Raw genomic sequence first — 19,615 nt, forward strand, 5'->3', positions numbered from 1 at the left:
ATACGAGTACTTGGCGGTACACATGAAAGGTACTTACTTATTACTAGTGTGTTCGTACCGATTATAATTCTAAGCAAACTTTTAAATGCTGAGTTTGGTTGGCTAAGCTATGAAATGACATTGCAATTGTATTGATTTTCACATTGCTTGTTTCTTGAAAAGAGTCCTCACAACATTAATCCTAACTCTCCGATCTCTGTTTAATGTGTGCTCCAATGTTTTAATTTCTTATTCCTAATTTATAAGTTGATAGTTTAGGCGGCATTTTTTTATGTTTTCACTCGTTTATTTCTTGATTTTATTAAAGCTTTTAGTTTTATGTGACTTTATATTAAATTTATAAAGGTAAATATTATTAGACAAATATAAAATTAAACTAGACTAGGCCCATGGGGTCCCAGCGCGCACAAGTTTTTTGGAGAAATCGCGAAACGTCTGGTTGACGTAACTGGTGACCGAAGAGCTGGCGGCTTCCTCGCACAACGTATCAGTATTGCGATACAACGAGGAAATGCCGCCAGCATCCTTGGTACAATGCCTCAAAGGCCTATTTTAGTTATAAGCTAGTTATAGTAATCATCTGTATATATCCATTATGTATATTGTTATTGTCAATAAAGTTTAATTTTTGACTAGGGTCTATAACTCAAGTAACATATACATAATACTATTTATTTAAACTTTATTGCACGATACAAAATTGTCCAAATGGCGGACTTAATGTCTAAAGGCATTCTCTATCAGTCAACCATTTACTAATAATACTAACGTTACATGAAGCAATAATATTTTACGAACACTTAAGTAAATGTACCCAAACGGCAACTTAGCCATAACATAACCCGCGCTACCCACAGAATGTAAAGCAGTACGCACACGGGAGCTCCACTTGATGGGATTATATGATTATGAGATGCTTTTTTCATGTTCCCATTCTATTCTTTTTAGTACGGTCCGTGTCTTTTATTAAACATTTTTCGTGTCGATCCATCCCGAATAATGTAAGTGGGTTTTTCTTTTGTTTTAGAACGCAGTAATAACAAGCCATAAGTGCGTATTACCTGTTTTACCTAAAAATTTCTGTTCTGTTATTAAAACCGACTGACTAATGTCGCCGTTCTATTAAAAGTATATTTAACACAGGTACAACTAATAGTTTTATCTCTGCCGCTCATAATTTTAATCAGAGTGTAACTATAATTAATAAAACCGGCCAAGAGCATGTCGGGCCACGCTCAGTGTAGGGTTCCGTAGTTACTCTTCCGTCACAATAAGCTAAACTGGAGCTTAAAGTATAGTAAATTGTTAACCAAGAGATGAAACGGTACCTTTCACCCGAGTTAAACAAATAGGCAAATTTGCATAATCAGTACCTAATTAAAGTGTCTTTTTACTATGAAGGGAAAAGTTTTTGCGATAATTCAAAAATAGCTAAACTGATCATGTCTGCTATAGTTTTTATTTAATGTCTTTCTTAAGCTCTACTTCTACGATTTTTTTCATAATTTTTGGACCTATGGTTCAAAAGTTAGAGGGGGGGGGACACATTTTTTTTTTCTTTCGGAGCGATTATCTCCGAATATATTCACTTTATAAAAAAATGTTTTCTGAAAACCCCTATTAGTTTTGAAAGACCTTTCCAACGATACCCCACACTCTAGGGTTGAAGCGAAAAAAAAAATTCACCTCCACTTGGTTAAAAGTGTAGGGGACACACCACGTGTAGGGGAGGTATTCTAAAAAAAAATTAAATTTTTAGATTTTATTGTACGACTTTGTCGGCTTTATTGATTTATATATCCATGCCAAATTTCAGCTTTCTAGCACTAACGACCTCGGAGCAAAGCCTCGGACAGACAGACAGACAGACGGACATGGCGAAACTATAAGGGTTCCTAGTTGACTACGGAGCCCTAAAAAGAGTGAAAAGATGATTAACATAAGTATGGACACTTGGAAAAACAGCTAAGTTTAAGATGCCTTACAACATTTTCGCAGACAATATTAATTATATGTAATAACATGTATTAAATATGTATAAAACATTGGCTTTTAAGAGGGAAGAATAGCTTTGCGATCCTAGTGAAATAACCGATCCTAATGAAGTAAAAAAATGATTAGTAAATTTTGAATAAAAAGGAAAACCTACTTTTTCATTGTCTCAATAACATACCAAAAAATCATGGAGAATGGAAAATATTTAGAAGTGGAAAAACGTTTTCTCTCTTTGTATGGACGATCGCGTGGTCTACTTCCCTCTTAATACCTGTAACAAGCTAAATCTGCTAATCTGCGCTGCTAAGCAAAAATGAGTTACCTATTTTTAATGTAAATTAAATGCAAAAATATCCCTTTCTCAAAAATGGACGGCAACGTCGACTTTTCCGTTTAGAAAATAGGTCGCGAAGTGCGTAGTTTATGGTCGATCAAAAATTAAACAGTTAAAAACATTGCAGTGTCTATTTCAGAACTGGAATGTTCCATACAAATTCCATATTTGTAAAGTTCCAAACTTTTTAAAAGTTGAAATGGCCATATCAAATGAAGGCATAGGTCTATTAAACAGCCAAACAGATGATCAATACTTATTATTATAATGTTTGTACCGCGACTATTTAGGTGTCTCAAATAGGATAGTGTATTTGCGCCAGAAAAATACACTTCTATTTTTGTATTAAAAAAAAATTAAAAGGCGGCAAAGCAAATCTTTTCAATTGTTTTTACTTTTTCTGTGAAAATATATAAGAACGTTGATTCTTTGAAGATATCTTATTTTGAAGTTATAATTTCAAGACATGGAATGTTCGACACCTCCAGAATTAAAATATGAGGCGAATTCTGTAATAAATAATTTATTTCCGGAGAAATCGAAAGACAAATATCTAAAAACGTACGAAAACTATACGAAGTGGCAAAAAGAAAAGCACGCTTCTTCATTTTCTTGCACCATTTTTTAGAAAAGCACTATATATGACTCGGAGGGAAGGCTACTTGCTAGCTTCGGATTCAATTAAACGGATTCCCAAGGTGGCCCGTTTAAAACGAATCCTCAGCCTGCAAGTAGCTACTTCCCGTCCTCGACAATAATGTACTGTTAAGTTTTTTATCTACACACATATCATAAACCTTCTATGATGTCTTAAAAATCCGTAAATAATGGCCAACATTAAGATAAACTATTTTGTTACAATAAATTTCTTATCTGTGAAAATGTTGTAATTGATTCATTACTACTTCAAAAAAGATTTGGTAATGACATTCAAATTTTGAACATCTCTGAAAAAAAAAGTAATTAATTCGATTCGATCTCAATTCTAATATCAGTCGAGATGCCTTTTTGTTCAACATGAAATGTAAATTGCATAAAATTTTGACAAATCTCGCATGTTAGTATGTATCGAAAGATACGGAAATTGGCCCCCAACAATATGCAATTAGTTTGTCTCTGAAATAATAAAAAAAAAGCGGCCAAGTGCGAGTCGGACTCGCGCATGAAGGGTTCCGTACCATTTAAGACGTATTAAAAAAAAAATCTACTTGCTAGATCTTGTTCAACATTTTACCACTTTGGACACACATTTTACCACTTTGGGACTGTCTCTCGCGCAAACTATTCAGTTTAGAAAAAAATGATGTTAGAAACCTAAATATCATTTTTGAAGACCTATCCATAGATACCCCACACGTATGGGTTTGATGAAAATTTTTTTTTTTTTTAATTTTTATGACGTATTAAAAAAAAACTACTTACTAGATCTCGTTCGAACCAATTTTCGGTGGAAGTTTGCATGGCAATGTATATCATATATTTTTTTTAGATTTTTCATTCTGTTATTTTAGAAGTTACAGGGGGGGGGACACACATTTTTTCACTTTGGAAGTGTCTCTCGCGCAAACTATTCAGTTTAGAAAAAAATGATATTAGAAACCTAAATATCATTTTTGAAGACCTATCCATAGATACCCCACACGTATGGGTTTGATGAAAAAAATTTTTTTTTTTAATTTTTATGACGTATTAAAAAAAAACTACTTACTAGATCTCGTTCGAACCAATTTTCGGTGGAAGTTTGCATGGCAATGTATATCATATATTTTTTTTAGATTTTTCATTCTGTTATTTTAGAAGTTACGGGGGGGGGGACACACTTTTTACCACTTTGGAAGTGTCTCTCGCGCAAACTTTTCAGTTTAGAAAAAAATGATATTAGAAACCTCAATATCATTTTTAAAGACCTATCCATAGATACCCCACACGTATGAGTTTGATGAAAAAAGATTTTTTGAGTTTCAGTTCTAAGTATGGGGAACCCCCAAAATTTATTGTTTTTTTTCTATTTTTGTGTGAACATCATAATGCGGTTCATAGAATACATCTACTTACCAAGTTTGAACAGTATAGCTTTTATAGTTTCGGAAAAAAGTGGCTGTGACAGAATCGGACAGACAGACGGACATGACGAATCTATAAGGGTTCCGTTTTTTGCCATTTGGCTACGGAACCCTAAAAACTGCGGATGTGTGACATGCGTGAAAGAAGTTTTCATTTACCGCCATTTTACGTATAATTTATCTTTTAATTAGTTTTAAGTATAAAATGAGTTTATTTTGTTGTTTTTAAAGTACCTATAGCAAAAGTTTCGTTTAAAATGAGCGAGAAAGATATTTCGGCGACGCAGCCATATATCCGCGAGTTCCGTTAAAAAAGCAACGATGCCCCAATGTAGGCTGTAATTTGGGTTAGTGAATATATCATAGAAAGTTTATAATATGTGTGTAGATAAAGTAGTGCATGTAACTCTACATAATTACTTAATTAGGCATTAAAACACTCGTGTGGCCCTTTTAAGAAACTCACTTCTTTCGCTTCTTAAACTCACACTTGTGTTTTAATGCCTTTCATTATGTAACTAGCAGTTACATAAACTACTATATTCAATCCGAAAGTTTAATTACCAAGTTAATTTGTTCTTGAGATACCTACTGCATTTTAGCTAAGGAGGGCAGTAGTGATATTCCCCTTTTTTTAGTAAATTAATTATTAACTTATTATTTATTAACATTATTTATATGCATTGGTATATTATATAGTATATTATTTGGCGAAATCGAAAAAAAATAGCATCCGGATGGAGCAAATACTGGTCACTCAGAGAAATCATGAAAAGCAACCCAGGTATATCGATAAAAAGCATAACTTTTAACACATGTGTCCTTCCGTATCTAACTTACGGATGCGAAATTTGGTCTCTTACTAAAAAACAAACATATAAACTTGTAAAGTGCCAGAGAGCTATGGAGAGCTATAGAGGAGCATGCTCGGTGTAAAATTACAGGATAAATCCGCAGCTCTGACATAAGAACCAGAACAAAAGTAGCAGATATCCTCACCCACATAGATATGCAAAAATGGAGGTGGGCAGGTCACACTATAAGATGTAAGACAGAAAAGGGAAGCCAAAGAATTTTCAAGATCGTAAGGCCCTCAATGAACACGATGGGAAGATGAAATTATACGTACAGTGGGACCACTCTAGGCAACGGTGCAAGAGAGAGGAGATACTGGAAGGAGTTAGAGGAGGCCTTTGCCGACAGGCACACTGAACTAAGAGACTATTCAAGACTAACTTACTATAAAAAAAAAAACAATCATCAGAACAAAGGGCTAAATAATAATATAATAAATGATTGTTTGGATTTGAAATTGTACTAAAACGTATTACATTCACCTACTTAAGCGCTTCCAAATTCCTAGCTATCAAATTATGCTCCTCATGCCTTAGCAAATTGCAAACAACGCTTGACCTTTGCAACGAATTTTCCAGATTATTATCTACCTTATTTTCTTTATCTCCGTAGCTTTAGGCGACTTTTATAAAAAAGCAACCCAAGTTAAAAAATATCGTGGGAAGCATCATAATAAAAGGGCCAAATTAGACTTACACCTACCTTTGATATTTTCTTATCTTCATCCAAAGTTGATTGATCTTCTGCATTATTCATGGGTGAATTTTCTGGGGTGTCCATTTTGGTTCGGGATCGGAGAAGGTGAGAAAAAATACACGGTCGAAGCCTTTATTTGAAAAGCGGTATAAATAAGTCAACCGATTTTGCGGGTTATTCTTGTCTTCTTACCTTCATAGTCGATGCAAAGTAAAGTAGATCACCTTGAAAGTCTCTCTAAATACTATACACAAGTTGCGATTTAGGGACAAAGTCTTGTAACTTAAGTTGCAAGAGAGTCTTGTAACTTGCCTACAACACTGACCTTGTGGGTTGATCCCAATTTCAAGGCCCAGTATCCCACGTGTGTGGTCAAGATAAGTGCCTAAATCTGGTTTAAACTTCTACATCTCGAATTTTTTGCTTAAACCAGATTTATCTATCAATCCACTAGGTCAGTATGGTTTTATACTACGTCGGTGGCAAACAAGCCTACGGCCTGCCTGATGGTAAGCAGTCTCCGTAGCCTGTGTGTGTGTGTGTGTGTGGTAGGTTGTAGGCAAGTTACAAGATTTTGTCTCTACATCGCAACTTGTGACTCTATCTATCTCCTTTTAGTATATTTCATTATGTTTTGTTTTTCAATTGTGGTTATTTATTTGTCATTAATTATTTATAAAATGCGAGAGAAAGAATCTTACCTGTTTACGGGAAGAATTGCAAGTAGAACCGCAGATACCCGTGTAACCCTGCGATAAAGCCATCCAGCTCAGGCTCTGAATAGGGCCTTTAAAGAATGTGCTCTAATGAGCAGTAAAGCTTCTATGTATTTACCTCCTTGTGGGAAGAACTGTGAATAGATCAGCTTGAAGGTGTCCTCCTTGACTACGCCCGTGGGACACTCGGCCTTGAAGCCGCGGTACAGGCGCTTCAGCTCGGGCTCCGTGAAGCGCGTGACGCGCCGCAGGGCCGCTATGGAGTCCGGCCGGTAGCGTGGGAGCTGCTCACCCAACTCCTCGAGCTCGGAGTCTGGAAAGAGAGAAAACGATGTTGAGTTACATTTACGCACGTCTGCTCTGGGTAGTTCCAAAGTTGATAAACTTGAAAATAAGCTCCCGGTAACGTTTGGAATTCATTCATAAGAAGAAAGTTGCGTGAAGTTCTCGTTAAAGATAAAGATAATCGGCTACGTTAAAGATTTAAGTCTGAAATTAGGACCGAGTTATGTTATAATGTTTAAGCAAAGTAGGTATCTAAATGTAGTTGGTAATTATACTTTCAATTATTTATAATATATCTTGGATTTAAATGTTTCTAACAGTAACGGACTACATAGAAAACCGCGTTTCAGTACCTAAAATTAGAGCCATAAAAAGCTATTGCAATGAGTAACTTACGTCAACGCTTTCAAGAGTTGTAAGACCCATATCGTATGTAACCCCGTGCCAGATGATGCCCCATTAAAAAGGTTTAGGGTCCGTGAATACACTACAAGCCTTATCCTTCCACATACAATGGATGTCCGACGTATTCTGAAGTTTCTTGTAGCGAGCTCTCACGAAAATGAAAGGATTCTATATACCTGCTCCTTATTAACAAAGAACTGTGTTAAATTGGAAACCCGGATAATAAAACGTCTGTTAAAGGCTATACATACACGATAAAGTCTGGCAATGCAGGATCTGGTATATATTTTTACCGAATGCACATTTTCAAGCAGTTATTTTATATATTTTTATAATCTGTCGATATAATACTATACAATAAAAATACGGTCATATTACAATGTATGATCGTGTGTGTTTTCGTCGAATTGTATTTATATTTTCAGAAGCTGTTTTACGCTCACTACCTATAGAATGCCATCTTACCGACAAATTACTTGTTGAAACTCTGTTCTACTTGAGGTATTTAGGACGACTTTCTACACCAAGCACTGAAAGTATTTTTTATCTGGGAGGCTATTTTCTGTTAAAAAGGCAAATACACCACACTTAAAACACCTCTGAACTACCTCAATTTAAAATAAATAACAAAAATGTTAGCTAATCGTGAAAAGACATTGTCGAAGAAATCTTGGTGAAGACTATCAGAAAACGCTGGACAAAAAATAATATAGGTACTTACTAACGGTGAAATAGTATGCTTCCCACCAATTCTACTCGCTAAATCGAGGTACTTTTAGTAATATGGGAATATGACTAACTTAGACTCCCAAATTTTTTTTTTGTTTTCCATAGAAAACACCTACATGTATGAAAATGTGTGAAAATTCGCGATTTCGGGGTTGGTCCCATGATAAAAGCAGCTAGTGTAGCGAGTAGAATCGAGTCCTACATTTAAAGCCCCATAATGGGAGACAACCTGTATAAATGCTATAAGTCACAGTTTGTATTTTATTATGTAGTTTGATATCCACAAATTACTTTAAAAAGTACTGCTTGAAAATGCACTTCCGTTTAAAAGATTTTACCATATCATGCATGGCCAGATTTTGTAGCTCAATCAAATGAATAAAATCAGGAGAAATAATAATTCGCGTTTGGAAAGTCTATTTTGATGGACGGGTAACTATGGAACCCTACACTGAGCATGTACTGACATGATCTTGGCCGGTTTTTTTTTATTATTGATCAGCAGGGGACTAAGTTTGCTTATTCTTAACTAAAAATTTAAGTTATAATGAACAACTACGCAAAAACGATGTTCGTTAAATCGTCTATTTTTTATCTCTTTGTTAATTTAAACATCTAAAAGTATTGATCGTAGAGTAAAAATAATAATGACAAATTTTATAGGAAATTTTATGTACAAACTTTTGTTCGAAGTAATTATAATGCTATTCGTACATATATTCGAGATATGAGCAGAAACCTGAAAAAAAGGTACCTTTAACCCTCCTCCTATACTCTCAGCACAACCCCCATTCCCGAGGACTATTAGTATGTTTATGTATGGTTCACCTAGACACCACAAGATATAACTGTACCAATTTACCAAAAACTACACAAATTATTTCCCCTGATTACCCAATTATCGGCTTAACTTGACGTGGCTATTCGGTGATGAGACAGAATGCCACCAATGTATGCCATGGTCCCAAATATTTTCAAAAGTATATGTTCAGTCGATGTTTTAAACATAGTTACTTAGACTAATAACTGAATAACCTTTTTATATAACGGAACAAATAGAATAAATTTAACTTTGCAAAAATATCTTCGTGCAAGAAAAAAAAAATATTTTTTTATTAAATGTTTTTCATTTAATCTATCAAAGTGCAAAGGTATACTCATCTTGAATCGTTCGTATACGCGACGAGTTTCGATTCGACCCCTGTCAGTGTTTAGTATTCTAAGAATGTAAATTCCGCAAACACTGCAGAATATATGTTACATTTTGCGGATTTTGTAAGATTTATAGCAAATGCTTCCTAGTGGAGTTTTAAATTCAGTTTACTTGAGAAGTGTTGCACGTATCGACGGGAGAGAAATCCCGGCTTTCACGGTTAAACGGGACTGAAGGTGCTTTTATTTTGTCGAAGTAGATTTTATAACGTCGGCCCAGTTTGTACAAGAGCTATGTGCTATCCATCAAATGCCTAATAAAATGTAGATGGCTCAAGTGACATTACGATTATGGCTCAAAAAGAGTTTGTTTAAATTACCTATTTGTCTTAGCCTCAGATCATAAAATCTTATATCTATGGTCTTAGCCTTGTTTTAGTTGCGAGACGTAAACGACTGGGAATAAAAAAAAAAACAATAACTTTAGGTACCTACTATTTTCCTGGTTCTAATTTCCTTTAAAATTTATTTGTGGTTTTACATTTATGTCAAATGTATAATTGTTGGTGCAATAAAGAGTATTGACTTACTTACTTACTTTCTTTTCTGATGTCAGAACACGTTAAAAATCGTAGTTATAAATGGAAATAAATAAATCAAAGATCAATAAGCCTGTAGGCATCCCCTATTCCGTACAAAAAATGCAGAACGGTTAATTATAGTCGCACTACATTTTAGTCTTAGTTATTATATAGTTAATTTCTCGACCTAGGCCTAAAGTTACACAGAGCCAATTCTTGTCAATTGAAGGTAATCAAAGACAGTCAGGAACAGATGTAGGTAAGTCGGCAGCGGGGGAATGGCAGCTGCGAACAAGAGAGTTTATTGTTTATTTAATGAATGCAGCTTCAGTCAAACTTCCAGATCCATCCCAACTTGGTGCACGGATTTACTAGGGTTGACAGTTCGGAGAAATTTGTCGGTAGTCCAGTACCAGGAAATTCTCCGGCCTGGATTTACTGCTAGTAAATGCGATACTAGTCTATTATGATTGCATGGATACGGGCTCAGATTTGCTTTTGACACATTGCTAAAAATTATGTGTTGCCAAGATGTATCGTACATGTGTCATTTGCACTCAGTTACATTACACGTTACATGGGCTAGGTATTAAATAATAAATAAATATTATAGGACATTATTACACAAATTGACTAAGTCCCACAGTAAGCTCAATAAGGCTTGTGTTGAGGGTACTTAGGCAACGATATATATAATATATAAATATTTATAAATACTTAAATACATAGAAAACACCCATGACTCAGGAACAAATATCCATGCTCATCACACGAATAAATGCACTTACCAGGATTTGAACCCGGAACCATCGGCTTCGTAGGCAGGGTCACTACCCACTAGGCCAAACTGGTCGTCAAACGTATGCATGATTAGAAGCTAGAAGCTGATTAGATATATTATTATTAAGTTTTGAATTTATTATACGGTTAAAAAAAATGGGGAAGGTATATTATATCCCCTTTTAAAATTCTTTCGTTTATTGGAAAACTTGAAGCTCCGAAAAGTTTCATTGAAGTATGTATACGAAGAAGGTCTTAATTATTAGTTCATTCGTCGTGGCAACCCTATGAACCACCCGTTTACAGTAGTTTCGGTGAAGAAATAAGTTTCCTTGAAATTAACCTAAAGCGGCTAAGATTAAAGTCAAATTGGAATTAAGTTAATTTAGTTTTGTAGCTTGTTTCTCAAAAACATTTCATGAAGTTTTGTTATTTGTTTTGAGAATAATACGGTATCGGCCGTATCGGGTAGTTATGGTAGGTATATAATCGATAATCGACAATGAAAGCGATTGTTAAAATAACATTTGCCATAACACACTCGGTGATACTGTGATTATAATTATTTTAAAAATACATTTGAGTAATTATGTCTGGATGCTTGTCAACCAAGTAGGTACCTACGCGAAACCTTCATTTTTAAATAAACGTTCAATACACCTAAAAATTTATTCAATTAAAATGACTTTAGTTTTACTACATTTAATACGACTCTAAATCTAATTAACATTTTAGTTGTCAGTCGTATTATGAACTCATTGCTTATCGAAATTAATAGCTGGAGATTATAACAGTTGACAGCAGTTTATGTGACTGCTACATAATGCCTAATTATGTACAGTTACATACACTACCTATTTTATCTACACACGTTTTATAAACTTTCTATGATATATTCACTAACCTCATATTACAGCCAACATTGTGGCATCGTTGATCTCTTGGCGGAAATTGCGGATATGAGGTGGCGTCTCCGAAATATGTTTATCGCTCATTTTACACGAAACTTTTGCTGTAGTTATTTTGAAATACAACAAAACGAATTAAAAGACAAACTGAACGTCAAATGGCGGTTAATGAAAACTTTTTTCAAGCATGTCACGTATCCGTAGTTTTTTATTCAGAGACAAACTAGAGTTGGGGCCGATTTCCGTATCGTTCGATATAAACTAACATGCGAGATTTGTCAAAATTCTATGCAATTAACATTACATTTCGAATAAAATGTCATCTCGACTGATATTAGAATGGAGGTCAAATTGAAGTATTTTTTAGAGTTATTCGAAATTTGAATGTAATCACCAAATCAATTTTGATGTAATAATGAAGCAATTACAACATTTTCCCACATAAGAAATTTGTTGTATTGTTACTAAACAGGTTATCTTTATGTTGGCCATTATTTACGGATTTTGAAGGTATCATAGAGGGATATTTGTGTAGATAAAATAGTATGAAGTTTCAGGTCAACGGAAGTTCACTATTTCGCTACAGAGTGCGATCATCAAGTATAGTATTTAGTTTAGTAACATCACTGTACAGCCAATACTGACCCAAGTGTTGGAATGGTAAGCGATTGGAACACCACTCCAGCACGCGCTAACCGCAGGAGCTTAGGCAAAGCCTGTGTAATAATGAAATGTATTAAATTTCACGTGTCACTTGTGCATTAACAATCTGAGGTTTTGCAATATTGCTACAACTTGATTTATATGATCTTTTTATCTGCGGATGTTTTAACCTTTCATTCCTCTTCACGTTATATCTTTGTATCGAATTGATGATAGAAAATATTAACCCTTTTCAAAATATCTTTCATACCATTAATTTCTCTTTACTCTGCCAATATGTCACATTGTGTAAGGGTTTTTCTTGATGCTCTATCGTGCTAATAGTGTAAAAGAACAGAGTGAAAAGGACAAATAATTGGACTCGAATACAGTCACGACTACGATTTTTCACGCACCAGCGTGCTGCTGACATGAAATAATAAGCATTGGAAGTTTCTTTCAGACAGTACTAATTAGCTTTCTTTTAAGACGGATCTGTAACTTTTAATTAACGTATTAAGTACTTAGGTTTCTTGGTTGAGTAATATGAAAGAAGTTATTATGTTACGGCGGCGGTGGTTTAACTTAATCTTTATTTAAAAAATGATAACCTCGAGGGTTATCAATTAAGGGCAAATGCTTCCGGTAACGCAGAGAAAGTGTTAACCAGGAGTGTCTAAGTCCCGTAACGGCCCGATTCGAACTTTCAAAATACGTATTTTGTAATAATATTAGTAAAATGGCTACCTACGATCGACCCCGCCCCGAATAGAATTACCGTACCCCGCGGCGGATTAACAGAATTTGAGTTTGACTTGCAACGTGATGACGGCAAGTTCAAAATGCCGGTGTACGGCTATTGTGCCTTGTGCCATGTAAGGTAAAAGTACTACTGCTCGACGCTTCACTAGTACTCGACATGGGCACTTTATGTCAAAGTGACAAGGATTAAGTTTGAATACAGAAAAATCTTCGTTGTTCAAATTTAACCTATATTTCTATGACATAAAGTGCCCATGTCGGTAACTAGTGCAGCGTCGAGCACTAGTACTTTTACCTTATTGCTTGTCAAAGTTGTCAATACAGTAACTACGTTTTCTTGTACGGTCACGTCTGAAAATATCGATACCGACAAAGTGCCAAAAATATGTATACACTACCCTAATATATGGGCCATAAAGGCGTGTATACATATTTTTGGCACTTCGATCGTGTCGATGTTTTCAGACGTGACTGTACCACCAGGGTTAGGTACGTCTAAATATTTTACTTACTGCCCTAAGGAACTAATACACACATTGATGCGTATACAGGCATAACTTAATGTCATGCCTACATACATACTACTATATGCTGTGTCGGCTCGGTGTTTATGTGTCGCTCATAAATTTATATCTCTATTTCTATAGTCGCGGCGTTTCACAAGGTACAAAATGTGGTACAAATCGACGGCAATCGGCGTGTCTTGCGACTAATTGGTGCTTGCCGAATTCATCAGAATTCTTGTTCCATTTCCCGTGCAATTAGGGCTGATAAGGAGTAATTTATTGCCGTCCCGAAGCTACGGTACAGTTGGCAAGAAAGTGATCTTGTGTTAAATGAGTCCCAAATACAACCAGTTAGAAGTGTGTACGTGAGTGGTCAAGAGTATAGACTGTTAGCGAAGTGGTTCAGGCGAGATTTCAAGCCAGGAGTCGTGGGTTGTATACTCGTACTTGTTTCCTGGATAACGTCACAAGCAAATCGGTTGAACTCCATCAAGGCCTACTTTTTTGTGCGGTTTCAAAAGTCAAATGACAATTGTCAAAACCAGCTGACACGTTAAAATCCAGAGGTTTTATAGCTGATTAGACTGATGGCTACTTTAGGGTGCAAGTGGTACAACCGGGCAAACTAACAAGCCTTTTTAGGGTTCCGTAGCCAAATGGCAAAAAACGGAACCCTTATATTATGTCTGTCTGTCCGTTTATGTCACAGCCACTTTTTTCCGAAACTATAAGAGCTATACTGTAAATTTTGGGGGTTGCCCATACTTAGAACTGAAACTCAAAAAATCTTTTTTCATCAAACCCATACGTGTGGGGTATCTATGGACAGGTCTTTAAAAATGATATTGAGGTATCTAATATCATTTTTTTCTAAACTGGATAGTTTGCGCGAGAGACACTTCCAAAGTGGTAAAATGTGTGTCCCTCCCCTGTAACTGCTAAAAAAAATATATGATATACATTACCATGCAAACTTCCACCGAAAATTGGTTTGAATGAGATCTAGTAAGTAGTTTTTTTTAATACGTCATAAATGGTATGAGACCCTTCATGGGCGAGTCCGACTCACACTTGGCCGCTTTTTTTTTTAACTTTTAGTCCTTATAGGACTAAAAGTTGTAAAATTTTCAGTTTGTTCGTGGCCACCTTGTATACAGCGTGTATTTTCGATATAACCGTGTAATCAAAGGGTATTTATACCGTTTAGGCTTTAATGTACACACTTTAATAGGTTTTGTAAAAATGGACGACTTTTATTTTCCATATAATATAATTCAGCAAGAAATGTATCCCTACTCAGTCTTAAATCAAAACGTCGCATTTAATGACGCGACGTCACGTCATAACTGTTACATGTGTACCATGGTGTAATGTACGGAAACTACGGAATACATTGCCGGTCGAAAAACTTTAAAAATGAATTATGTTTTGGTAATAAAATATTTCATAATTGTTTTATAGCACTAAAACCTAGGGCTAGTTTAAGATTGCGGTTGTTAGAATAATAAATTAGAATGGATGTCCGAGCAGATAAAAGCAAACCCTGCTGCTATGTAAATAATCAATTAAAACAGAATTAATAGTAAATATTACCTTAAATTCTCAATACTGCTTGATAACACTAAGTTAGCTGTATAAATTCGGCATAACTTGTCATCAAGTTATTTATTTACCGATTCAGAATTATTAGAAACTGCCAAAACTATCACTAGATGCTATTTGGATTACTAGTATGATAAATTAAATAATGAACAAATATAATTGAAAATAAGACCTTTTTATTATAGTTAATAAACCAATTTATTAACCTTATCACCAACAACTAATAAATACAATCACTAATACTTTATAATTCACCAATACATTATTTAATAATTAATTCATCAAATTAATCAAGTAAGCACAAAAACATTAACATAATGATCAACATAGTATTTACTTAACTTTCAATATTCCTGTGGCGACGATTAACTCAGTGCTGCAGCGCAACGAAGAATCACAATGAGAATTATCCAAATGAAATGGGTCGGGCCCTTTTATATCCACTGCTAACCAGCCACTCACAACTGGTTAATCATGCCATTTGTCGTTCGAGAAGTGACGTCACAAACGTATCTTCTCATTTATCGAATAATGCAGAATAAAATGATCACAACATCTTTTCAATAAACTCCGTTATACATAATTACTAATAAGTAATGTTAATAATCACTTTAAAATAGTTTACGAATCTTATTAGAAGGTTAACTACCGTCTCAAAGTTACCACTATCCATGTTTCTCTAAACAACCGTGGTTTCGTATCGTACCCACATAAATCACAAATTGTGTAAACTTCGCGTGATATTAAGTTAAGTGTTTAAATAATGAATATTTATCAACATTGGAAGTCAGAGAAACAGGTCAGTTTCATACATAATACAATTTATAAATAATAATCTAACACGGCCATACTGACGTGTACTTCGTTCCCGAAGTACTAAAAGCATAATTCAAGAAAGACAACCACATCATTAATTAAGTAAAGCCAATGTTAAATATTATTGACCGGATGAATAAACATGTTACTCTCATTCAATCGCTACTCTTTAGATTGAAACCAATGCTTAATAAACAATAATGCTATGTCATACATTATTATATAATCAATATTATTAACTGCTTGAATAGACATCTTAGCACCATTCAATCATCGAATCTGTGGGTATTGCCAAATACCTAGACATGCCAATTACATTCACCCGCTGCTAGTGAGAACAATTGACACCAAGTATATGACCGACCAGCGGATACCCAAATAGTGTATCACAAATGTGGGTAATGCCAAATACCTAGACATGCCAATTACATCCACCCGCTGCTAGTGAGACAATTGACACCAAGTAAATGACCGACCAGCGAATACCCAATAAGTGTTTCTTTTTCCTTTTTTCTTTCTTTTTTTTTCCAATCGACAACAGATAATAATATCTAGTACAAAATCCTATATCATAAAATGTATATTTACCGACATAACATTACTGGTTAATGGCATATTCAACTTAAACATTTATTCAGCCGTAAAATCAAAAAATGCCCATCAACAATATACAATTAACTGAAAATACCAATGCTAAGTAAGGTATCATTATTACTTAGTAATAACAATATTTCACAAAACACAAACTCTGTCGAATGTTGGTGTCTCACTGTAATTATACTCAAAAATAAAGATTGAAGATCATAATATAAATTCGCATAGATACATAATGAAATGAAATCAAAACCTTAAACTCTCTAAAAACTGTTCGGCCAATCTGACAATTCATTTCGCATTATGTGCAGTTTTATAGTACAGCGAATTATTTTTAATATATACGAGATTCGGATGTTGAGGTAACGCTACTAAAAAAAAATACAATTTTAACATTTACATCATTATAGATATACCAGGACTCTGCTCCACTGTCGCTTGTAGCAGGGTCGAAAGTAAGCAAAGCGATGTCCACGTCTTTTCCAAGAGCACCAGAGACAGCATCCTTGATCGCTTTCAGAAGGCCATGCACAGCTTCCAAATCTCTCTGAAATTACATAAGCATTTTTTAAAGTAAGGCTGAATACTATCCCAACTTCTGATGTTAGAATAATAAATTAGAATGGATGTCCGAGCAGATAAAAGCAAACCCTGCTGCTATGTAAATAATCAATTAAAACAGAATTAATAGTAAATATTACCTTAAATTCTCAATACTGCTTGATAACACTAAGTTAGCTGTATAAATTCGGCATAACTTGTCATCAAGTTATTTATTTACCGATTCAGAATTATTAGAAACTGCCAAAACTATCACTAGATGCTATTTGGATTACTAGTATGATAAATTAAATAATGAACAAATATAATTGAAAATAAGACCTTTTTATTATAGTTAATAAACCAATTTATTAACCTTATCACCAACAACTAATAAATACAATCACTAATACTTTATAATTCACCAATACATTATTTAATAATTAATTCATCAAATTAATCAAGTAAGCACAAAAACATTAACATAATGATCAACATAGTATTTACTTAACTTTCAATATTCCTGTGGCGACGATTAACTCAGTGCTGCAGCGCAACGAAGAATCACAATGAGAATTATCCAAATGAAATGGGTCGGGCCCTTTTATATCCACTGCTAACCAGCCACTCACAACTGGTTAATCATGCCATTTGTCGTTCGAGAAGTGACGTCACAAACGTATCTTCTCATTTATCGAATAATGCAGAATAAAATGATCACAACATCTTTTCAATAAACTCCGTTATACATAATTACTAATAAGTAATGTTAATAATCACTTTAAAATAGTTTACGAATCTTATTAGAAGGTTAACTACCGTCTCAAAGTTACCACTATCCATGTTTCTCTAAACAACCGTGGTTTCGTATCGTACCCACATAAATCACAAATTGTGTAAACTTCGCGTGATATTAAGTTAAGTGTTTAAATAATGAATATTTATCAACATTGGAAGTCAGAGAAACAGGTCAGTTTCATACATAATACAATTTATAAATAATAATCTAACACGGTTATATCTAGGTCTAGTTTAAAATACACACTGTATAGTCTGCCAGACCAATTTGTTATATTTACAATTTTCTATAAATAAAATCAAAATAGGCGTAAAGGTTCGGTCTCCCAAGCGTTTGACATGTCTCTCGTTCTCCCACAGTTATTTTGAAATTCTCGCCTATTTCTATTGAGTAAGTACAGGAACAACGCACTTGTAATAAATGTATAGACAACACGGGTTGTTTTTCTTGCTGTCGCTGCAGACTAGAGCGCAGTAAACATATGATGTTTATGCCTAATGATCCAGCATAGACGCCGCAACGCAGGCTTCCATTATAACAATATTAACACGAGCGCTAATTACCCTCCATACAGCGTGTGCAGCTTGATTTAATAACAGAGCTAGGGCTGTATATACCATGAGATTATATGTACTACTTACCTACCTATATTATGCTATGTGAACCGTGTTAAAGCATTTGGTAACCATATTTTATTAATAAGAAGTAGACAATTTTCATAGGTAAAAATATAAATATTTTTACAACACACTTGCTCAAAACGACGTTTTTATTCCACCGATTTTTAGCTCATAATCCTAGATATTAAACATGCGTGCTTTTTTATCCGACTGAGTTAAGAAGGTAACTGATTGCTAATAATATGCATGGAAACGGAGCCTTTTTAATTTGGTCGAGTAATGTATATTTTTTAACCAACTATTATTATGTGTTCCAAATGTTAGTTCAAAGAGGTTTTATCACACCAAACATAATTTAAAGATAAAATATCTCGTAAATTTCATTAATGAATAAACATAACATTTTATCGATTTGATTTCCATCCGTCGAATAGAAATACGAAAATATTAGTTCTTTTACATTTTTTTAATTGGCCGTTTGTCAATTTCGTTCGTGCCTTTGCCTTGCGCGCGCATTGGAATCGTGCGTAAAAAAAAATAACGCGCCAGCCAATTTCCTTATTTGTCATAAAATTGGAATAGTTTTGCATGTTTTTAGTGTATATGTTGACGAAAATGTCATTTTCAAGCAAAATGAAGAACACATAAAATTGACGCTGCCAGTAATACTAATAGAGGTAAGAGCCGAGAACTATTATAGCCTTTTACCATCAAAATCGGGTGAAAAATAATTGGCTGCATATGAAACTTTTGTTTAATGGAAAATCAGCAAAAACGCCCAGTCTTTCTTGGAAAACGTGTTGGTAGTTTACTACGATGAACTGGTGAATAAGTGCTTACAAGCCCAGCTCGCTTTGGTGCAATTATTTGATGTTAAAACTGTACCATTTTGAAATTTTTACGTACTTTTACTGTTTTGACAAAATAAATCTAATTTATAAGTTTTGTTTTTTCCACGCAAGTGTGTTGAAAAACGTCGTATGAAACGCGTGTGCATTGGTCATTACTCACATCGGCTTTCTTATTGCGCGCTCGCTTACAGCTAGCGCGCACAATATCGCCTCGTGTGTAATGACCAACTTAGCACACTTGTATCATAATGAACTATTACAGTACATATGGTGCTACTTTACCGCACTAGTGCGAAAATTAGCATATTACGTTCGATCATTAAAATGGGCATATGTACTGTAAAACGTTGTACGATACATGTGCGAATAGGTTTTCGCACTTGT

The 19,615-nt window shown here is 34.6% G+C and overlaps 1 protein-coding gene across 1 annotated transcript in view; it reads right to left on the reverse strand.

Moving 5' to 3' along the window:
- Positions 1–19,615, reverse strand: part of LOC133522778 (Kv channel-interacting protein 4-like) — a gene marked incomplete at its 5' end in the record, with an annotated part of 183,026 nt that overhangs the window by 26,405 nt on the left and 137,006 nt on the right. Inside the window, one exon of the mRNA XM_061858229.1 lies at positions 6,778–6,972. Coding sequence (XP_061714213.1) covers positions 6,778–6,972 — 195 coding nt within the window. The remainder of the gene's footprint in view (positions 1–6,777; positions 6,973–19,615) is intronic.

This window comes from Cydia pomonella, chromosome 11, assembly GCF_033807575.1.
Source record: "Cydia pomonella isolate Wapato2018A chromosome 11, ilCydPomo1, whole genome shotgun sequence".
Taxonomy (NCBI): domain Eukaryota; kingdom Metazoa; phylum Arthropoda; class Insecta; order Lepidoptera; family Tortricidae; genus Cydia; species Cydia pomonella.